The sequence below is a fragment of the Strix uralensis genome, chromosome 4, assembly GCF_047716275.1.
Source record: "Strix uralensis isolate ZFMK-TIS-50842 chromosome 4, bStrUra1, whole genome shotgun sequence".
Lineage (NCBI taxonomy): Eukaryota > Metazoa > Chordata > Aves > Strigiformes > Strigidae > Strix > Strix uralensis.
In genome coordinates, this window is record NC_133975.1 from 27,629,837 (window position 1) to 27,654,665 (window position 24,829).

At 35.2% G+C, this 24,829-nt stretch overlaps 1 protein-coding gene across 5 annotated transcripts in view; it reads right to left on the reverse strand.

The window, feature by feature from the left end:
• The window catches only part of ATP8A1 (ATPase phospholipid transporting 8A1), a 130,109-nt gene that overhangs the window by 44,258 nt on the left and 61,022 nt on the right, over nt 1-24,829 (reverse strand). For all 5 annotated transcript variants that reach the window (XM_074866075.1, XM_074866073.1, XM_074866076.1 and 2 more), the window contains 8 exons: nt 20,747-20,816; nt 19,607-19,691; nt 15,780-15,919; nt 13,825-13,963; nt 12,529-12,593; nt 7,278-7,450; nt 1,488-1,671; nt 1,270-1,380 (listed from right to left, as the gene is read on the reverse strand). In XM_074866075.1, coding sequence (XP_074722176.1) covers nt 1,270-1,380; nt 1,488-1,671; nt 7,278-7,450; nt 12,529-12,593; nt 13,825-13,963; nt 15,780-15,919; nt 19,607-19,691; nt 20,747-20,816 — 967 coding nt within the window. The remainder of the gene's footprint in view (nt 1-1,269; nt 1,381-1,487; nt 1,672-7,277; nt 7,451-12,528; nt 12,594-13,824; nt 13,964-15,779; nt 15,920-19,606; nt 19,692-20,746; nt 20,817-24,829) is intronic.

The window sequence follows — 24,829 nt, forward strand, 5'->3', positions numbered from 1 at the left end:
GCTACTACTTAGATTGAAATCTATTTACATTAATAACACAATAAAGAGGGAAAAAAGGAAAATTTAGAAAATGTACAAAATATGCTAAGAAAAATGCACACTTTTTGGCTACAACACTTGTACATAAAAAGATGTTCAAAGTATTTTCAAATCTTGAAACAGTGTAAAATCACATATATAAATATAAAAGTTGGAAATATTAACCTAAGTTTACATCAGGTCTAATAAAAATAAGGCATTTTCTTTCAGTAAAAAACGGATACATACTAAGCAAGTTTAAGATATTAATTTGAAAATATCTTAAAAAAATAAGAAAGTTTTAAGAATAACTGTTAAACCCATTAACATACAGGACTGACTTATAAAACCTATTTTGTGATCAACTTTGCAACAAATTAATTTTTTCCCCCACATTTTTAACCCAAAGTATCACTGTGAATATAAAGTTTGATCAATTATAAACATAGTTACTAGATGCATATTTTGTTATAAGAAAGCAAGCAGCTGTTGAAAGAAAAAGAGGAACAGTAAGTGAAGGGGGGAGAAAAAAATTTAAAAATCCATTTAAAAATACATTCAGAATTTTAAGGTTGTCATGTGGTCATGAAACTGTAGCTATACATGCTGTCTTAACCATACCTACCAATAAACGTACATTTATTACAACACAGTCCTCTCATACTACTGTGTTTTTCACAAGACTCTAGTCTCCTTAAAATCCCAAGTGACAAAATTAGGTGAGTTACTTTCAGGAAAAGTATCCCTGTTCATGAACTAGAGCTTAGGGAGACATGGTTATCCCATCACCTAGTGACAGGTACGCAACAGTGTAACTAAACACGCATGTGCAAACCTTAAGTACTGTTCTGAACAGCAACAGCCCTGCAGTTCAACCTTGCACTGACCTGAAAAAGGGCTTCAGATTGTGAACCGGACAATTACTGACATCAGCTCAAAGAGCTTAAGTACACACATCTCGGTAAATTTATGGCTACTTCTAACTGTATTTCTTAAATACTGTAATGATATTGTAGACACAGAATTTTAATAAGCTAGCAGTACTATGCAACTCAAACAGTCAGTACTAATACTCAGTACATATTTTAAAGAAAATTTGGTCTTTTAAAGTAAAAAAAAAATCACTCTATTAATCAGTACTAGTGTTTATTGACAGTTTAAATGTTTTTAAAATCATATATAATAATAAAAAGCTCAAAATAATAAAGTTTTTACTTTCAAGAAGTAACATTGACTGTACTGTAAAATTACCTCAATAATATAAAGGACTATATTCTTGTAGAAACAATACAAGATGCATTTAGCTACTCTGTTATAATTCCAGGCTCCGTGAACCAGCAACAAGTTCTTCAAATACTTGAACTGCAAAAAATGAAAAATGAACAAACACACAATCAGAACATGCATATACTAATAGCAATCTGATATTAAACTACATTATTGTAGTATTTTACAGTGCAATGACTTACCTGAGCAATTGAGTAGTCTGAAGAATTAGCAGCCTGTAGACCTTCATTCCCACTAATACCAACACCAACATGTGCTGTTTGTATCATACTAACATCATTTGCTCCATCACCAATCGCTAGAGTCACTACCTTAACTTGTTTTTTAACCATTTCTACAACTTCAGATTTTTGAAGTGGTGATACCCTAAGGGGTAACAGAAAGAAAAAGGTTTAATACAGGACTTTCAAATGAATGTATTTTGAAAACTTACTTTATATTCTGTGAAAAGCTAATAAAAACAGGCCAACTAATATTCTGGTCAGTGACATGGTCTTGTTATTGCCCTTTAGGCTATATGCTAAAAGCACATTCACAGCCAAATTCACAGAAACCTTGGATTTGTTGAAGCAAGATGTTAACAGGACTGGAGAGACATAAGTCAAACAGCAGTGGGACCCTAAAACAGAGTAATGGAAGAAACCCCAAACACTGCCACTACCAGTAAGTTAACTTAATCAGTAAGTTAACTTAAACAAATTGCAGATTTTGGTATATTTTGTTGTTATGCTTCTTTATTTTCCTGTTTAAATATGTATTTCATAAACAAACAACAAGATATTTAAGACAGAGATGTCAAAGCAAACAGGAACAAACTGGAGTGGACTGCCGCTATGTTAACGTAGCCCACACTGCTAAATTACAGGAAGCAACTTTGAACACTGACTCTTGATCCTCCACTTTAACTGCTGGTAACTTCTCCCTTGTTCTTTTCAGGACTGTTCCAACTATCCATCATTATGAAAATGCCTGGCCATAGTTGATGGGACAAATTATTCCAGTGATGAAACTATCAGTTTTGGCTCCATCTACTATTATGTGTACCACACCTGTACCTTCCATTTAATACTGTACAAGTTCTACTTCATATGCTGAAATTCAGTCCTTGTAGTATTTGAGAAAATAATATACAGAAATTAAGTGCTAGGACTGGTGGGTTTCACAGGGTGGGGAAAGGAAGGAACAACCCTAAGCAGTGTGGCAACCCACTCTTGTCTTTCCTGGCTCTGGAGTCAAAGATCAGACCCTGCCCCTCTCATTTTGTGGTACAAACACAAACAAGAAGTGCAAAACTGTGCGAGTCTGTCTTCCCCTACAAAAGCAGAAATAGTCTTTAAGTAATTTTGAGGAATATGAGCTTTAGAAATGCAAATTTCACCAAACCCACATTAATTTCCTATGAAAGGAAAGCACTTTCCCACTAAAATAAAGGCTACTTAAGTTATTAGCCATCTAAGGTTGATCATGATTACTCTGAAACATAGCTTAAAACTGTAGGAGAAAACCAAGGTCTTCTAGACATGCTTTCTCCATCCTGAAACACACATTTATTCACATAACATTAAGGAAGAATTAAGTTTTGTCTAAAACAGTGAATTATAGTAACAATCACAATTCTTACTAGTTAAAACTTATAAATAACATTTCTGAAACTCAGACTACTTCGGAGCTGAAAGCGGATCCCAAACTATTCCTGGTGGAGGAAGTCAATTTATCAAGCATATTAGAGAGCTCTTTTAAAACATCAAATTTTAAACAGAAATGATTTTAAAAAAATTGAGACATTATGATCTGTCTTCCTGCATATTATTTTATACCCAGATATGCAACTTCTGAAATTAAAGCACACTATGTTTTATATATATTCATTAATATTACATTTGAAGCATATTTGTTTGTTTCAACTACAATCCCCCTTGCATTTTGTAGAATGAGATCTTATGTACACTTGAGGTCACATTCAGCATAATCACATTTCACCCTACACCATACTTTCAATGATATCAGTTTATGACTTCAGTCTGTATCACCAAGATACTCATTTTACTACAGAACAGACTTATTCTTGATCTGATTTCAATGTCACAGAAGAAACAGAAAGGAATAGCATGAGCTCCATAGCTCATTTGTAAAAGAAAAAAGAAAGTATTATCCTCTAGAAAATGTCACTATATTTTCATTTTGTCTACCACATAAAATTATAGGAATAAAAAAAAAAGTGTTTCAACAAATAGACTAAGACTCAACATCAGAGAGGTTACTGAGTTCCCAGCACAGGGGTACCCTGTTGGTCGTTGCCTCCTTCCTAGACCATGGTGCTTAACACTGAGACAGTGTTAATAGAAACTCTGTTAATGGAAACTGTGTCTACACTCATCTGTGATCACACACAATATTCTAATTCATACTGGGTCCAGTAACATCTCTGTAGCTCTTCTGGTTCTCCTCTCCATATGCCAAAGGACACCACCTCACAGTTCACCTGTGGACAATGCCCCATCACCGGGAAAAAAACCCCAATGCCAATTCTGTGCCAATTAAGTAAAATTTCTTAAGCTTTAAGTACAATAAATCAGAGAATGAAAGGTTGCATAAAATTTAATTGCATAATTTTGCAAAAGGAAAAAAATAAAGGAGTGAAAATTAATATGGCCTTTGGATTGAAGGTAGCTATCTAGTTACTTTATTCAGCAGCATGTACAACACATGCTATCAGAGTTTTGAGAAAGGTACTTGGGAGGAGTACAACCTTGTGGTGAACTTGATATGGAAGCTTCTGGGCAACAGCTCTTCAGAAAAATTCTATGGTCCAAGTATATCAAAAAGGATTTCTATGATATTTTGTTACATGTTTTATTTGAACTCTGCTGATGAGTACAGTATCAAGACTCACTACAGAGAGCTTCTATAAAAGATTCCTGACCTGAGAACTTCTTTTTCATCTTTTTAACTTTCCAGGAACTGTGGCTCATTTTCCTTTCAGACAATGTTATAGGGGCAGATGGCACTTACTTTCATTGCCTGGCGCATCAAATTCATGGTGAAACCAATTAAAAACTATCTTTTGTTCATTTTGTTCACTTAGCTGTACATTTTTACTACAGAATAATCCATTTAACATTCCTCTTGCACATTACTCTGAAGTTGGAGTTGGAATTCAGTTTGTCAAAGTTTTTAAGCCAAACATCTGCTTAGAATTAACAACATAGAGAGATTTTTGAAGTGAAACGTCTCCTGAATATTTGTCAGCTTCATCTGTGTTATGGCTAGTCTTTGTAAGAGTCCATTGGTAATAAATGCTTCTGAACAAGTAAATACAGCCTGAAAACTTCAAAGAAAGGGATGTAATTTGTACTTTTAAAACCAAGGAGTGCTTAAAATGTTTACTACTGTTATATGGATGGAAAAGAGGCCTACATTTTCATTTAGTCGGGACAATATGTTTAAGTGATTTAAATTAATTAAAAATTAATTTTTAAAAATTTTTAATTTTTAAGTTCCCAAACAAGGAAATTAAGTTTTTATTACTAATGATGGAGCATTAACAGAAATTTTTTTTTGGACAGAATTCTAACTTTTGAGAAGCATGTGATATTAAAAAAGCATGTACTAAACCAGTGAGTGCTACAACCAAATACTTTAGTTTTAAACTTGCAGCCAATTTTTAAACAACCACAAAATATGTCAGAGCATATACCTACACATGTATTGAAACGAGCTGATCTAAGTATATTATAGAAATGGCAAAGAGAACACTACCAGAACAGAAACTTTCATTTGGCACTTTTTGTTGTTTCATCACAAAAATGCTGCTGATAAAAGACAGCTATATGTACAGAATATCTTTCAGTGGTTTTAGAGTTCAACAGAAATGGCAATATTGTCTCTTCAAACATCATAAAATTTATTTTCAAATCAAGGAAAGAGAAGAAAAAGAAACATAGTTTTGGAAGAGCATCTCCTGCTTGTTACTACTATACTGAACACAACTGGAACTAGTAGAACAAGCACAAAGCTCAACTTGCCTGTCAGAAAGACTACTGTAATTTGAAAAATTTTTATACACAGTATGAACTGTGTATCAGTGTAAGATCTCAGTTTAAAAGACAGCAAGACCTTAGTTGAAATTCAGAGTGTTTCATGCTGGAACATGGCTACAAAGCTAAACCATAAAAAAAATTAACCCCCCCCCCCACTTGGTGGCATAACATATCACTTGACAGAAGGACAGAAAGACTACAAACCAGGTGTTTATTCAGATACCATTACCTCATTTGCTTTTCCCTGTCCTTTTGCAAGGCAGAAAATAGCTCCATCTTGAACATTGATTTTTCAGATTAATCTTAACGCAGCATTATTAAACTCTCTACCTGAACATGAGAACCTTCCATTTATTTATCTTATTAATCAAAAGCAGACAATATCTTAAGGTGTATTTACAACAGTTTTCATATTTGTACACACCATGTCTCTACCTTCAGGTAGGTAACAGGATGGGCAATAATGAGGTAGTAGGCAGTAAGCTTATATAATTTATTAAAAGAAGGTTTTAATTTGGTAAGAAGAGATGTTGAATTCTGAGAATTATTTTGTTCTTGTACAAAAACCAGGCTGACCTTTTTCATAGATTCTTTTTCTAAAGCAATTATAACCAGACATAGCATTCTATTCAAATATGGAATTAGATGTAACTTGAATACACAGACAACCCCAAAAATTTCAGTACCACATTAATTGTGAGAACTTGAGTTTGTGACTGTGTTGCATATTGAGAAACAGCATGCCACAGGGACTCTAGAAGAGCTTGAATACCTTGTTTCTGAGTTAACTTTTCCTGTTCCAATATAGGAAACAGCTTTTGCTATGCTACTACAAATGTCAAAATAGTGAAAAATACTCTGAGAACATTAAACTGGCTATCCTTGTTAATAGTTACCTCAGACACTGATGAAAATAACTGATTTTCACAGTTCTGGAATGTTTGATTGCGTTTCTAATGCAGATGTCCTACCTGTGTTGCCAATGATCTTGTAAAGAAAAGTTCTCGTTTCTGCTTTTTGACAGATTAATCACTTGGCCTAAACCAAGCTCTTTAAACACTGACAGGAGCAGTTCTTGTTATCTAGCTACCAAGCATCCAACTTCCCTTTTGTTCAATAACGCAAATGTAGAAGGGTGGTGTACTGCTCAGGAGATGCTTGCAGGTTTTGTGTTTAAAGCCATAAAAATGCAAGAAGACCCCAAAACACATAAGCTATCACTTATACAATCCTACATATTTCTTCCTAAATATAAATCTGGAAATATTAAAAGGCAAGCCAAACTGCTTTCATATTGTATATATTCAAAGAATGCAGATATTTAATTTTCTTTGATCTAGAAAAAGTTCTCTTGTTATGGTAAGCTTACAGCTCTAATAGCTGATGTTTACAGGAAAGGATTAAATAGCTTATTGTATAAAAGAACCCCAAAACAATCAGGAGTAATAATAACAAAAAAAGGCATTTTTATCAGCTTCAGGAAATAAAAATCACCTTTAACATTTTTGTGCCATTCTTATGCAACGTAATCCATGGCTTACAGAAAAAGCAGAGATATAAAATCTTGTCTGTGGAGGAAGCTCTACGAAAGAATCCAGATGTGCTAAAACCTGCCGTTAACTAGTATCAATTTAAGATGAAGATCAGTGTCTCAATGTTACTGAGATTATCCTTGATGGACAACTAACTATTTTTCTAGGTATATGCAATCTGAATGACTTTGTTTGAAAAGTACACTCTGTAGCAGACTGCTCTACAGAAATGTTTTGCTTGAATGACTGTATTTCATAAGTTCCGTAACTGAAGGTGGAGTGTTCTTTCCATTTCATGGTTGGACAACATGGATATGTGCATTTTCTCTGAAATAAAATAAGTTTCTTAATTTTTGTATGTCAATAAAAATACTGTAGAGCAAGAATAATGTAAACTCACCTGCAACAAATAACAGCTTTACATGACAAAGCCAAATCCAGGAAATATTGTCTCACTCCAAATGTCAAAGCATACTTCAGAGATTTACCATCAATGATGAGAGCAAAATCATTTTCCTTCCTTAAAGCATCACCAAGAGTACTGCAATGATGGCTAAGTGTCTCTCTTGTTCCCTGTTGCACAAAAAAATAGTGTCTATTATTTTAAATTCCTATTATTCTTCAGTCCAAATTTTTTTTTCCAGTGTGATCAGAAACACTGGCATTTCCTTTTTTGAGGAAATTACCTTTTGATTATGCTATCAAATGGACAGTATAAAATGAAAAAAAATATTTGCAACAGCTGTACTATTAGAAACCACAGTAGAAATGGTGTGTAGGATTGCTCCTGCACTCTGTCAAAAAAACCAACAATGTGTATAAGTTATGGTGGAACTTTTAATGCTCTTTGAATGGCAACAATAGTTGCATAAATGTTTTCAAAAAGCTATTATTAAATAAGTTTTCTATATACCTGAGTAAAAGAAAATCCACATATATAGGTACAAGAAACAATTTCTAATCACTGTTATATAAAATGGTCCTAAATGTTCAGAAAAAAGTAAAAGAAATATCAGAGATAATTCATAATATAAGTACATGCATTAGTACATGCATTATAACTGATAATTCTAACTACAATATTAAATTTATATGTTAAGATAAGACCACAACTAAATATTATACAAGGGATCATATTTTGTATTTTTCAGTTGCTAAGGACAGTTTGAATCACACCTACACAAGTCACTATCTGTGATCCAGTACTGAGAACTTCATGTTATATTCAGTAGACAATACATTCATCTGTATTTACTCAGCAGGACTTCACAGCCTGCTTTGGGGAGGTCACTAGTATCTAGTTATTACAGTACAGCTCTACCATAGAGTGTCATGAAGAAGAAAAAAATGGCTTGTTGCACTTCTTTCTTTTTGAATAGTCTTCATAGAGCTACAACATACTATTCTTCTATTGCTTCCTGCTGCACAGCCCAGAAGCAGCATTTTAGAGAAAGATGAAAACAAAACTTCTGCTTATAAAGTATTGAATTTGGAAACCAGTAACATCATATGACAACAACGTTCTTGTATTTTTCTACAAGTTTAACAACCGAACAATTGTGCTACTTCAGTGATGTCAGGCATACGTAAATAAAATTTGGTGTAACCACCTAAAAATAAAACACTGAGAAGTAATTACAAATCTCAAACCCTCTGAAATGAATCTAAAGATATTGCTTTGCCTTCCCCACCCAACTTACTCCTCCCAGTTTCACACACAGTTGTCCACAGTTTTTGCCTACTTTGCTTCCACTGGCCTTCTAAAGATTCATTGGTTTATTTAAAAGGAGATCAGGCTGTTGGGGAAGTCTGTGCTTCAAGTTTCCTGGCTCTCCCCCAATAGAAACTCCATGGGAAACAAGGTACCACTGTTTAAAATTACATGTTAGAAAAATCTTTGAAATGACAATAGCTTCTGTAACTACTTTGCAGAGCAGCTTCTCTGATTAAGAAATACTGCAACATAAAGAAAATACCAATTTTTCTCATCTCCATGGACTATTTAGCTTCTGACTAAATTTAAGCAATACAAGAGCCTAAAAATTTATATTCGTCTCATCTGTTGTTTCTTATCATACATGCAGTATAAACTCTTTTGTTTAAATGTACCTTAATTTTTTATCACATACATGCCATCAGGTAGCTCCAGGCATGCTACATAAAAAAAACAAACAAAAAAATCCCAAGACAATACGATACATGTATCCCAACTGTAAAACTGTAACGTTTAAAATTCCTTTGTGGGCTTACATGTAGTTCTATGCTGAAATCCAATGCCTTAAATTAAAAGCAGTATCAGAACATCCCTTATTCACTTCTACACCGTTTCCATTAAATATTTCTCAGCGAAACTGAATGGTAATCAAACTATTTTCTATTATTAATAAGTTCACAATTAAAAGAATGAAGCTATGTTCTTCATGATTTCTGTCTACAATTAACAGTACTAGCAGTTCATTAAGTTAATATGAAGGCAAAATAAAATCCAGTGTCCTTTTGTACAACTGTAAGAACTTACCAATAAGAACATGTTTTGTTTGTGAAGCTAAGCAGATGTTCAGGGGAGTAAAGCCTCCAAACAAATCATGTTGCAAAAAATACATACACATAAACGCTTCCTGGAAGTCTTTCCAGTTCTATCCCAGCCAATGTTAATCAGGGAGTGGAGTTTGGGGTATTCTTTTAATTCCGTAAGTAAGGATATTCGTTCATACAAAAGAGGGTCTCTTATTTCAGCGTATTCTTTGTAAACTCAGTTCACAGAGCTGGGATACAGTCTAAACACACAGAGCTGGAATACAGTCTAAACATTTTTTTTTTTACTCTAACTTCCTCTGTCTTGCATGCTAAGGTCATAATAGTGACCAAATCGAGGAGGTATTTGTTTTGTTAAGTCTGTTTTACATGTCTTGGGAACAGGGGATTCTGCCTGATCCTAAAAGGATTAGAGTTGAGCTAGCTCTTTTTTAGAAGCCGCCACCAGTATGCAACAGGTATTATACTAATATTGCAACAGCAAGGGCAAGAAGCATCTACTTACTGCCACTATTTTCAGTAATGCAAAGAGTATGGAGACCAAGAGAAGCCAAACTTCCTAACTCTTATGAACATACCAACAGTTTTATACAGCCAGGAGACTATACCCATACCTTGCAGAGCCAAGGAGGAGAGGACTGCCACAGACCAACTCTACTCCAAGACACAGGTCCCACTACACTGGGATTTTTTTCTTCAAGGTTGCATGACTGCTCAGTTCCTCCTGTGCTGGGGGAACTGGCTTGTCCAGCAGCCCTCATGGGAGCACAGTTCCCCTGCAAGGTAAGGGACAGACTCCCAGTCCAGCACAGGTGGACCTATGCTGCTCAAAAGCCAAAGTTTCAGCCATGTTCTTTGAGACAATACTTCAACTATTATGTCCTCCTGCCAGCTACTGTTGATATGCAGAAAGCAAAGAGGAATTGCATCCACCCTTGCAGCTGAATGGACTCAAGGTTCTGCAATCACTGCAGTCCACCCCTCTCTCCATTTCCTGAGACCCACTCTACTCCTCCAACAGAATTTTCAAGGCCATTTTTGATGCTACCAGTTGCACTAGAAACGGAGACTGACATCTGATTCCAAACACACCAGCAAGCAAAAGGTAGGACACAAGGTATACATTAATCAAACGCTGAAACGTGCACCATCAAACGAGGCAGAAAACTATTAATGGAGTCTCTTGTTAAAATATTGGCACAGAGCTAGTTTATTATTATTTTTTGAACTGCCTCTTGCCCTCAAACTATCCAATCACTACATTTATCTGCTCCTGAAGAAACATGATTTATGTTATCACCACACAGATTTACAAGCTACCAGTTTGCATATGCAATTTCAGCTGCCCTATGATATCTGCATCCCCACATACTCTGAATGTACTTTGTGCGTGTAGGGAAAGGATATGTCAATCTCTACACAATCTAGACACTTCAGTATGAAATAGGGAGTACAGTACAGCTATCGTATCAGATACTATATTTTATTCTTAAAGTATATTTACATACATTTATTTTTAAAATATATTGTTTAAAATATATTCATTCAACTTTTTAATGATCACCCTAGAAGCGGTTAATGCGCAATGCTTGTTTACTGAGTTTTTGTTGGATTCCTTTTAGTAGTTAAGTAAAACTACCTCTATTTCATTACATATGAAATATACAAAATAGCCAATCTGTTGCACTTCAAGTCTATTAAGTATTGCAGAAGTTCTGAAATCCGGTAGTGTGTATAAATAACCTAAATAAATATAGGATAGAAGTTCTCACTTGCACTGGCTAATTTTCACTCAGAGATTGGTTGAGGAGTGAAAAACTCAAAAGCAAAGTTAAGGGCTCGAACCAAAAACCCTTCCTGTTTTTTCAACAAACAACAATCACAATCTTTCTAAAGCTATCCAAATGAACTAAACTAAGAAAAGAAAATTGCCTCTCTTCATTAATATCACAGGCTACTTGTGTCAAAAGTTGCTTACTATATCAACAGACTCTGGTTCCAGACATTTATCAACAGCTTCTGTCTGCTCTGTGTTTGGGATTTTATTAAATTTTATCAGCAAAAATATGTTGCTTAGAACAATTTATATTTGAAGTACAGTCATCATGATTAAATTCATACTGATGTTGAAAATCTGCATTTAAAAAAGTACTTATTTAAAAAAAAGTAGTAAGTATTTTAATTCATGTTATAGCCTACTTTTACATGCTAACCATTGAATCCTTCAGTTAAGGATTTTTTGCTGATTCTCAAACTTTCTTTTCACTTTCCTCTCACTTTCTCTCCCCAAGTCCTATCTTGAGCAACCTGACCACAATATAGAGTAAGGTAAACTTAATTTTGGAGTTTTCTCCTGAAGCCTCTGGACAGTGATTTTTCCCACTGAGGAAATTCTTGCACTTCTAAGATAATTTAAGACCCTCTTAGATGGTGGTAACAGGATTTATGTTTTTTTCCCTCATGGGATTTTTCACTTAATATTGCATTCCTACCTTATCTAAAAAATCTCTTCTCTACAAAGCACTGTATACTTGCAAGTTAGCAGTTTCAACCCTTACTTGTACTTCAACATCTGATCACAATTTCAGCTGTTTAACCACACAATAAAAATTAATTTTTGGCAGATACTAAGTATTCTGTAAGAAACAGAATTAGAAAGGAATTTAGGATTAGTTTGTTTGGGCATTACTAGGTGCTACCAGAAGTATGGGAAGCTCCTGGCTTTGTGCCTGCACGGATGGAGTCATTTCACTACATGGAATTGGTTTGCTCCTCATTCTGAAGTTCATTTGTGTAGTAACTCCAATGTGGTTTTGGAAGCTGTAGACTAATTTTCTAGTTATTCATTAACATTTTGTCACAAAGATATACAGTATTCCAGGTATGCAATAGTCAAATTAACTGAGAAGATTATAAAAGCAAACAAAAAAGCAACCCTCCCAAACAAACAGAAATAAAAAACCCCACCAAACAGCAGTTTTAGCAGAAATTTCTGTGTTTGACCAGATAAATAGATGCTCCAAGTTATTTTTCAGGCCACCTCCACCATGATGTCTGGATATTTTAAGCAGTAAAATAACATAACATTAACTGAAAATTTTTCAGGTTTTACTTACATCAAGAGAGCCTTCATTTATAACAATTAGTCCCATGTTTTTTCGCAAAAGTTTACAGGAGTGACCTGTTAAAAACATTTGTGTTTTCAAAAATTTGTTCCACAACGTCCATTATAAAATAACATAACAAAGCATTATTTTTCCTGTAAGAGAACTACAGCCAGAATTAAAACCACGACTCCCACGGATGAAAACATTGGTAAAAAAATTATACTGCATTCTATAAAAATTACACGTACAGGTACTAAGTCAAAACAGTCAGAATTTTCCTTGTGACTGATCTGCCCTATTTACAAAGGTGCTCAGCAGAAGGACAAGAAACATCTTTACAGGGATTTACAGAAAACAGATCTCCCTTAGCCTTGCAGATTTTTGGAATGCAACTTGCATTTCACACAAAATTTCTTTTATTCTTTGATGCTTTAAACAGAATGTATGCTCATGATGCAGGCTGCCTAGACAAATATATATCACCATTCTTAATAAAGTAAAAAATACTGGTATTATGTGTATTGCCTCAAACCTGAAGGTACTAATGAAAATAACCTTAGATCATGTGTATCATGCGCATACAAAAAGTTCTTTAAGATTAAAAATAATAATAGTAATAAAAAGGATCCATATGACCAAAATAATGCTTTATTTTGGGCACATATCTAGGCTACTGCAGAAGTGCTGATATGCTCACATGCAAATAATATTAAATCTTAAATGCAGCTTTCATATATTACTGTTTAAAAATACACATTTATCACTGCTGAAATTAGTTAATTCATGATTCTTTTTCTTTCCTCCTTTATAATAAAAGGAAAGAATAAAAGGAAACCTCTGATGGTAAAGTTTACAGTACTTTAATGGACAATATATATTGTTTTGCTTTAGTTAAGATTATCGTCCCTACCAGCTTTCTTGGAAAGAAGGAAAAATACAGAAGGGAAACTAAGAATACTTGTATCTTCTTAATATTATTCCCTCTCACTGTCAAGACCCAAACAATGTATTCTTTTTAATTCATTTTAGATGCTACAAAAAAGCACAAATGCCTGTTTTTTTCCTCACCGCTATGGTAACATAAATTTTTCTTGCTGTTACTATTTTAACGGAAGAAGAATCTACCATTACCCACTCTCCCCCTACCAGTGACTGAAAAATAAGTTAACATTTAAATTCTGGCATGCCATATAATATTATTACTTTTTACAAGATACCTTTCCTTTTTGAAAGCAATTTTACTCTAGCAACTTCTATCATTTCTAAATCTGTAACAAAGCCACCAAATAAATGCAAATGTAATACCGATGTTAATGGCAGTCTCTTGTTTGTCCCCAGTAAGTATCCAAATCTTTATGTCTGCCTTCATGAGTGTCTCGATGGTTTCAGGCACTTTGTCTTGTAGTTTATCTTCAATTGCTGTTGCTCCAAGCAGCTGAAGATTCTGTGAATATAAAATATTCAGTACATACAGGTTTTTTTGGATTAAATTCAGTTTTAATCTTTCTTTTATTTAACCTTCCATATTTATGACAAGATTAATGCTCTCTAAGTTCATTAATCAGATTTGGTATTAACTAATAAAGATCTTTCAGTTTATTCCTATGACCTTTAAGGTAAATATCTATGTGGCTTGACAAACTGCACAGCGTAACCACTAAAACTTCACCCAATTATTCACAAGCTCAGTAGCTTGTTCAGCAACAGCTACCTTTTCCTGAGGGGCACCTCTCTGATTTGAATACTTGAGGAGTGCTATTATTATATCTTCGCTCACTTGTAATGATTTCTGTTCACCTTGTAAAAAAAATACCTGTCAATTCATGTTAATTTTAAAACTATAATCTTGATTATGTTTGGTTTTAACTTCCCATGCAGTAAACCTATACTGTTTTTGTGAATACAGCCATTTTTATATTTCATATTTCTGTACCTTTAAAACTAGCTAAAACCCTGTTAATGACACCATTATAAACCTAATAGCGTGCAATCCTGGTTGCAGCATGGCCTACATACTACATGCTGAGCTAATACAAAAATTTGTAATGATAGCAGGGTTGCCATGGCATTAACAAAGTTATATGGTTTTAAGACTGTCTTGTGCATGTCTGGATAAGCTGCTCATCTATGTAAAATGACGTCCCACAAGTGACTGAAGCTATATACCCTCAGTCTTTATGCAGCTTCATGAAAGTAATCTCTCTTATCCTTTCCAAGGGAAAAAAACCTGAAAACAAACCCCCCCACCCCAAGTCAATTATCAAAACTTCAAAGAATATTGGTCTCATGAAGTCCTTTTGCTTATACATTTAAGAGCCACAGGAGCCTTTCTTGTTGAGGCAGTGAAGTCCAACCACATCTTGGCTACTCCAGCAGCAACATTGCCAGAAACTCAAGGGAAAGTGATTATGGCTCTGCTCTTGTGAGGCTGCATCTGGGTATTACCTCCCTTTCTGGGCCTTCAGTACAAGAGAGGTTGACAAAGTGGAGCAAGTCCAGTGGAGGGACACAAAAATAGCTTGGGGCCCAGAGCACACTATATTAAGAGTGCCTGAAGAAGCAGGATGAGTTTAACATGGGAAAAAAGTAAGGCTAAGGGAAGGATTCCATGGCTGCCTTCTGCTAACTGCAGAGGGCTTGCAGAGAAGCCATCTTCCTCTAAGAGGTGCACGGTGAAAGGGCAAGAAGCAACAGTCAAATTCTGCAGCAACAGAAATTTTAATTCAGAAAAAGGGCAGAAAGAATAGTTGAGCATTAAAAAAAAAATGTCTACTGCAGCTGGGAAAACTCCCTCTTTCCAAATACTCAAAACTTCATCAAAGTGCTGGGCAAGCAAAATTAGCCCTGCTTTGAGCACGGATTTGTGTCTAGATGACCTCCAGAACTCCCTTCCAACCTTAACTTCTCTATGGTTCTAAGATCATACAATGAAGCAGATGTTTGTCTGTTATTACACTTTTTTACACAACAGAGCAACTCTGAAAAAAACTTTCCAGTAGTTCAACTCAAAATCAACACTTTTTGGCAAGGCAGCTACTTGCTGCAAAAACTTTTTCAAATTCTTTCCTCCATTTTGATTACCTAAACTGCAAGGGCTACATGACACAGCTGTCAGTATATTGCTAGATTTTTTTCTGTCTAAGTATTATTCCTCAATAATGATTCAGATTTCATGGTATAGAAAGCAAGGACATTAATTAAAAAAACACTCTCCTCACCCCCTGCCCCCTCCCCACTCCAAACCAAAAAGCTACACATACTTTTTCAATTAGTTCATAGCTCTCCTCAAGTTTGAGTGCTCTGTTTTGAATAGCTGTAGAAGCACGGTGATAGACATCTAACCACTCTTGATAATCACTTTCTGAAATCTCAGCCACAGCAAAACACAGAGTTCTTAAGCCTAAAGAGAAATCAGACGGTAAGCATGATTCAGTATTTGTTAGTCCCTTCCTTGATATGCCTGGGAATGCGTAACTAAAAGCTGAACTTATTCTGTATTTTACGTTTGTTTTTGCCAGATTTTCAATTTACTGCTGCGTGTCTTGAAGAGATTTTAAGTATATATAAAGTAAAAAACATGATATAAATAGAAATAGTAGCTGAATATAATACAGGTGATGTACTTCAGGGAAAAAAATTAACTAAATTTTACACAAATTCAACTTATCTTAAACTGTAAACAAAACAGGAAGCAATCCCAAATTACACTTGCTGAACAGGTATACACATTAGATTTTTAGGAATATTAAAACTGTAAGATTTATATTTCTGAACAAAAATTTTATAAAATTTATTACTTTCCAGCATAGTAACATTTAAGTTAAAATATATCAGCATGTTACAACTACCCTCTTCTTCACCCCTCCTCAATACCCTTAGGAAATTCTTGGTTGAAGTTTGAAATTTACCATCTAGAAGCTGATTTTGAATCTCCCTCAGATTTAATTTTCCCATCTCAGATTCTTTCAGCTTTCCAAATACTTAAAATAAAATCTTTGTGTACAGGCAACATTTGGACATTTTACTTAATTCTTGAGGTGGTTATACTTAACAGATTTTTTCCTTCAGCAGAGTCTTGAATTAAGCACTACGTGAGAATCTGAGACTGCAAGATTATAAGAAACATCTATTTTTTGACAACACACATCTACATTCAATTTAAGTAGCTAGGTGTGAATGTTCTAACAGTTCATTTTCACAGATTATCAGATTCTTAAATCTCTAGAGCATGAAATTGGCATAACTCTTTATATACAGAGAAGAGCACTGCTCTAGCCAAATGATGTCTTATGAAGCCACAATTTGCAGGCAAGTAGATTTAGGATGGGGATAGACAGGACTAATGTAGTTAGTGCCTTTGGTCATTTGCCCACTCTGCTGCAGGAGATGAACAGCACCATAACCAGGGATGGCTAAATGCAATCTTCGTCTGTTCACAGGTTTCTATTGTGTACAGCTCAGCACCAGCAGCAATTTTGAAATGATCAGGAGGCTGGGTATGAAATAATACATATATGTCTTTTATCCTGAAGATATTAAATTACTGTCTTAGATGTAAACCATGTGTAATCCTAATATCTTGACAACTGAACAGCATTAGGAACACAGCATCTCACCATCTAGACCTAGAGAATAAACTTAATGCTGACGAATCAACTGAATTTTTTTTTTCCTCTGCGCAATAAGGATATGCTAGCAAGGTCCAAAGCAATGAATATGAGGTGAAGGGCAGGAAAGGAATTTATGACTAATAGTGATATTATTTCCACAATAATTTCAAAATATTTTGTGTAGATGATAAAATGAAGAAAAGAAATCAGTGTGCACAGAATATCAGCAAATAAGTTTTTCAAGGTATTTCTTTTTCTTTTTAAATCAGAGATTATTTTTTCTATTTTTAATTTTAAAAATATACTTTTAATTGTGATTTAAAAGAATCTTGCAAATGAAAAGTGGAAAACAAAATGTCATTAAGTGTGCTTCTTAACAGACTGGAACAACACCACAGGAAAATTACACACTTTTTCTATTTATCCAGCAGGCATTAACACTCAAGCTTAATAAATGCTTAAATATAAATGCCAGCCATGCTAACCACTTCATTTTTGAACAACACACCAAGAGCATGCAGCAAATGCCAAGGACATACTGTACTGCCACATGAAAGGATACTCATGAGGAACATTGCAACGTCATCGGCTGCAATTTAAATCTGATGCAAAAATAAATACCGATTTCTTTAATCGATTCCAGAGAGAGAGGTACTTTTTTTTTTTTAAGATTGAATTTTATGTTTTTGAAAGGTTAGTAATTCACTCTTCTGAAGAGTAAATCTTTTCATCTGTAGAAAAGACGGGTACAAAAAGTACTTGAACAAACTTCTTAACACTAATACGTATATACAGTGGTTTTAAAGGTGGGTGGAATTTTTCACTTTTTATATTGATTTATTCAGTCTGACCTGACTGCTAAGGAAAAAATTGTATCAGTTGTACCACTGATTTAATGAGAACAGTAATTAAGAATCGGATTGAAATTTCCAGATCAGTTCACACAGGATAGCTGATATTGGTCTATTTTTACCTTTTCTGTAAGGTATATATATAGCCTTATATATATATAAAAATATATGGCCTTATGACTCAAACTAACTTCACATCTAAGTAACTTTTCCTTGATCGACCCTGGTTAGGCCTTTATAAAACCCCAAACTGGCCGATCAGTTCACACAACTAGATTCATGAGCTCAACGGGGGTATCTGAGGCTTCAAGTTGTACCATCAGTCAAATTTGTTTGTTTTTAGTTCTGCTTTCAACTTTATTGTATAATTTATTATACCTTTGATACCCTAAGATTATTTAAGGCTAACCAAATGTTTCCTGCAGAGATCTTGATACGGAAAACTAACAAAAGAAACAGATCTGTGGCTCGCTTATGCTGTCACTGACAGAATCAAAAGACTGAAGGTGCTGACTACGACACTAATCAAACCGCCAAATTCCATTATAAATCAAAAGAGAAGAATTAGAGAAGTCATATGTTTAACAGAAAGAAAGAGGTACAAGATGATTTGGCCAGACATCAGTTACCAAAAGGTAAGAATTGTATTTGAGAAGGAAAATATTTCAATAGTTTGCTTCCCAGTGTAAGCGTATTTCTTGAGGCACATTAAAGATAACTTTAATGTTCTAGTAACAGTGTTGTAAAAAAATGAAGAGGTAGAAAAATTGCAGTTCAGATTCTCGTAACTATTGTAATTTTGCTCCCAACTCATCGATAAATTAAAACACTATGATACTTCACTGCACAACTCTATAAGGCTTTACTAAGATACCAGAAAGGAGGCGTGGCATGGAACATCTAGGAATTGTGCTAGAAGAACTTACACGAAAGCAGAAGCTTTTCTACAGTCTGCTTTTCTGCTCCCATCTGTACTGTGAAATCCACCATTATTAAGTAAGTAACTGGCTGTTTGTATCTATCATCTTAACTTCACAGCCTTTTAAATTTTACTTATTACTCCTACTCGGAACATGGAGGGGTTCTCCACCCTCAGCAACTGCTTTGTAAGAGTGACTGTTAAAACAGCAGAGATACCAAAACACACCATATGGAAAGCTAGTGCTAGCAGTTCCCCTTATTGTGACTGATGACAGAAATAATATAGCATTAAACTACCTTAAAAAGCACCACGGTAATCATTTCCAAGCATCTTCAGTTTGGCTGCTTCTTCCTGTGTGCCAGCCCTGCAGCATCCATTGTGTGTGGGACACGAAAGTGATCATGGGAAATGAGATCCTCACAGAAACAATATGCAATGTGTTTGCTCTCTGGAAAAATATATTTTGTCTAAAGGACTCTACTGTGTACTCTGTGTGTAGTTTTTTGTTTGTTTGTTTGTTTTTAAGCATGAACTTATTACTGAAACTTCTCAGAAGAGGAAGATCTTTTTTAGGAGGCATTACTAAAACATAATTTTCAAACTTAACATGAACAAAACATCACAGCAACATAAAATTCCAAAACTGAAAACTTCAGCAGTAACTCAATTTTGTATTTAATTTTTTATTGAATAGTATCACCCACCTTCTGTAGCAAACTGCTCTAGATGTTTTAAGGTGATTTCTTTGTATTTTGAACTTTCAGCAAGACGGTCATAAATTACAGTATCCTACAAAACAAATAAATTAAGTCAAAACAATTTAAAAAAAAAATGAAGTTTTTTGTGTAGACAATACAAATCATGTAGGAAAATGGTAGAAAAATATGCAGCACTGCATTAATTTATTTCAGCATCAAAACTGAATAGAAGTAATTTTATTTCAGAGGAAGGAAAAAAGGACATTCCAAACCCTCAGATTCTCTAAATATACAAATTCTGCTATGATGCAGTTTTTCTCTCCTACATTTTCTGCTGTTATTTCCCTTCATTTTGAAAAGTGCTGCATCTTCCTTTGGCTTGCCATGTGAGTTCTTTTGATCTCCTAAAATGATTTCTTCCTCTTTAATATTAAGCCCACAAGGTAAAATCAGTGTTTCATAACTGCCATTCTCAGGTTTTTGAAGCCAGCTTGATATACAGGATATTAACAGCTTCTTCTCTCCACTTGAGAAGATACAGAATGGACATTTATATTCAATCAACTTCAATTTTTTTAAACCATTCGAGAACTGGATTTGCATCCCCCTCCTCCTCAAACTTGACTTAAGATACAGAACAAGCACTAATGAGCAACTCTGCCATTCTCAGATACATTATGATTAAGATATCTTCCCATAGATCCTATGTTCAGGAAAATTTACTTCTGGTATAACATCAATGGTAGGTTAAAATTCTCATCTAGTGTCTTATGCTAAATTACTATTTCTACCTAGTGACTCATGCTCAGCTACTACAGCAAGTAACTAATAGATTAAACCATACATTCATCCATTTTCTTGGGAGTACAGAAGGAAGCAATTAATAGCAAACATAAAGGTATTAATCCACTACAAACAACAGGATGAACAGGTTGTCATTCCTTTATAGGCAGTTAGTAAAAAAAGACATTAAATAGTTCACCACATTTAACAGCTGCATAATAAAATTATGTAAATTGAAAATGGCATCAACATTCCTTCCCCCACATTTTCAATGTTTTCACTGCAGTTATAACAACTTTTCGTTTATGTATTTGTATTGGTAGCACATGTTCTTTGATACAGTGAAAACAGAATAAAACTCACAGCTCCTTTGCAGTAGAGTCTTAACTTTCCCGATGGTGTGCGAACTATCACTGACATTCTTTTCCTAGTGCTGAAAGAGAAATAAATGCCCTGTATAAGGTGGTTCATAAATATAAATATTTACCAACATTTTACCTAAGAATATCAATATATATCTTACATAAGAAAAGGAAAAGAAGTAAGGTCTATGTATTCTATGTTCTCAGGTGACTGGGATGGAAAAACAGTTTTACTGTCCAGTAATTAGAGTGAATGCTGGTTTTCTGTGCATAATTCTGTAGGCTTTTTCCCATAAAAACAAATCTGAGAATCTTCACCTTTGTCTGAATACTGTCTACTGATCACAAAAAAGCATCTTAAAGCACAAAGCACTTGTGACCAAGAGGTACTGCATCATGGACCATTTCATCTTTTTCTTCTTTCGCAGCCAAATAAGTCTCTTGTACACTATACTGTGCTGCAATCCTATTACAGTCATCCCAGAGTTTCATTCACCATGCAAAGTTTTAAGTATGCTAAGAACTCGAAAGGCGCTCACCTCATTTTAACTATTCTCTGGCTCTCAGTTGTTAATAAGAACTAATTATTTTTTTTTTTTTTGTCCTCATGACTGAGGTAGGAATTGGAAGAAAGCATGGAGAAGACTGTCACTCTTCTGCTTTCTGTCTTCCCTTGGAGGTCCTCCAATAAGCATACTTTAGATTCAAGATCATGTCCAGTCAAAATGTGTACTTATACGATAATTCTTTCAAATGTCAACTTTTTAAATAAATCCACAGAAACTATGCAGGGAACAAAACACATTTCTCACACAAGAGTTCACAGTAAAATACAAAAAAGAGATAAAAGTAAATGGTCCTTTTACAAATCCAGTTCCCATTGGAACTGGATCTGTAAAAGGACCATTTACTTTTCCCACTGGAACTGGATCCCATTTATACATCATTAAATAGCATTATTGCATGAACGGTTCCTGAAGTTCAGACTGCCATAGAAAACGTCCTGTAAGTGGAATGTATGGAGATAGGTGAAGGAAAGAATTTTATAATTACTAGTGAAGTGACTGAATAGTATCTTTGAGGAAATATTTTCCTATTCCACCTGTGCATGCACTTTGCTTCAAGTACAGACATCTGAACTGCAATACTGAATTACATTTTTACTGTGAATATTGCACAAGAGAGCATAAAAACACATTAACTGCTGCAACTCTTGCTCCACCTTATCTCTAATCTAAAAAACCTCAGATAAGCAGAATTCCAAAAACTTTTAGACAGTGTCCAGTTGGAGATCTGCTTAGACAACAGTGGTAAAATTCAGATCATCTAAACCACAGTTAAGTTGCCTAAAATAAAAGCAAATCTCAGATCAACTTTGATTCCTGGCAAGATTATCTAGCCTACTGCTACTTAAATTCATTACACTTGCTTGAATGTTCAGTTAAGGAACTGTGGAGGAATTACAGTAATTTAGGGTTTGTATAAACAATAATTTGATATATATGCCCTTGACAGGTAAAAACTCAGCAGTTTTGTACTTCTCTTGTAATACCAGAAGACTGCAACCCTGAAGTTCTGCGTACAGCTGCCGATCAGTCTACTGAAGATGTATCAGAGAATAACCAATGTTTTCCTGTAGAGTTCTGAAACTTTAGCTACAAAGACAGATATTGAATCTTGACTGACATACATTTCCTTAGTAAAACTGCAATAAAGCTAATGAGCAGGACTTACTGTCAAGGACTTCTAACTTTTTATGAGCCTTTTCATTGCAGTGACAGTTTTATTTCCTTTTCCTGGCGAAATACAGAAAACCACAAAATTGCGCTACTACAAATAACTGTCAGTGTGAGACCATTTTTTTGTTTTGTTTTCTTCCCCATAAAAGTGATGTGAGCAGCCATAAAGGTGACCTGGTTATAAGGGGAAAAATACTGAACAGAAGATGTCTGCTGAAACACTGACAGAGAAAAGCCTGGGAACTAGGCCTGGGAACCAGAACCATCCTTGAGAATTGCAGCAGTATCTCTGAAGTACAGCTGGGTACCTTGAAACCAGAGACATCCTGAACACCATCAATAAGCGCAAAACAAGGAACTGTAACTGCAACAGTTACAGTTAACAGGTAAGAAGTCTGGAAAAGGGAGAAAACATTCTGAGAAAGCAGGAGTCAGCAACTGCTACTGGTTCTAGCTGAAAGAACAGGAAAACAGTCTGGAAAAATAGAAATTTGTCTGAGAGAAAACACCATCATCTATTGGCTGTCCAAGGTGAAAAATAGAATTAGCAGCATCTATTGACTGCTCCAGGTGGTGGTGTCCTACATCCCCTCATGTCTCTGTCATATAAAAATGACTTGCTTTTACCCCAAATGGAGCCTCTCTCTCTGACAACCACCCCTGCACGAATTTTTCTCTGAGATCCCCTAGACAAGCTATTGGACCATCACCAGGAACACCTGGCCAACTTCAAACTCTCACTCTTTGAAGTGAGACTGTCCATCATCAACTTTGAGGCCCCACTCCTGGGAGCTGTTTGGTGAGCACCGTACCTCTCCTATTTTGAATAATATATATATATATGTGTGTGTGTGTGCATGCACATATAGGTAACTGATTATATGTGTATTTCTTCACTGTGGTAATTTAGTAGCAACTTGTAATATACAGAAATATATACTTGCTTCTACTATTGATGGCTAATACTATTAAAATATAAATGTACTTTATTACTTATGCATATACTTCCTTTACTAATAGTAATTTGTAGTAATCTGTAATAAAGAAATTTAGAAAATAAAGCCTCTGTGCCCTTGTGTGCCATGGAATCCTGCAAACCCACTGTCATGATCTCTATACACCCAGAGGCCAGGTAAACCTTTGGCTTGTGACAAGGAGGCAGAATAGCTGATAATTCCCACGGAGTTGCCATGGGATTACAGATGGACAGAAACATCTTAAGGGGACAGAAATACTTCCTTGGTCTCAGGATTTGCCACTTCCAGAAGCAGCTCTTCATAGGCCCCCTGTTACTTTAAAATCCATCTCAGGTATAAGATGAAAATTTCTTCAGGGTGTGAGCACACAACCACAGAAAACAAATGCTGCTACAGAGGTTTTGGTACTTCCTCTGTCAGCCACTCTTTCTACATTTAGAAGTATCAGTCTTCATTCCCAAAACAGGATCAGTATATTCTGGACCTGTTTGAATGATGGAGAGGAGATAAAAGTCTCACATGCTCTAGAGGGAGGCCTTCTGTCTGCCCAGTAGAACACCAAGGCAACATGGATTATTCATAAAACTGATCAGATAGCGGACTAGTCAAGCTATTGCTGTATTTCAGATAAATACACTGGCATTCTAAATCAAAAATATTTAGGTTTTAGACAAGAAGCTTTACTCCGTAACTATCACACAGATGGTTTCTGCTAGACTGTGGAGGTATGCCCCAGGGATCCAGATGAAAATCAGTCATTAAATCAATAGATGGTACGTACTCCAGATATTGAGATGTTATTGCTACATCTATACTCAATACTTGCCAGTGAAATTAATTCTGATGCTAAAAGTTCAATTCATTCCTCTAAGAAAGCAAGCAGATACAAGTCAAAATCTCATTCAGTAGCACTGCCAGTAATGACACGTTGATGCAAGGACTGATGCAATTTGTGCACTGATCGTGGGCATCGCTTATGCTTACTGAAACACGGAACCACACACTCAAAATCATGCTCATCTTTGCAACTGGCCCAGGTGAGAAGACAGTGCATGTAGTCAGCACAGGGATGACAGTAAGCATAAGATATTCTATGCTTCTGGATCCTAAACTAACATAGTGCCTTGTCTTCCCCTGCTCCACAGATACATATTTTAGGAGCTGTTTTGGCTCCCAAGAGACAGCTGCGTTTTTTCTATTTGTTACATTTTCAGGTGACAGAATACAAGAACAGGCACAACACTACACAGTTCATTTCCTGACAGCATGGGGAGCCCTGAACAGCAGAATGTCTGAACAACTCTTCACTTCCTTCAGCTTAAGGTACCACAGCAGCTGTGGCATCTGAGCAGAGTATCTACTGGAGGC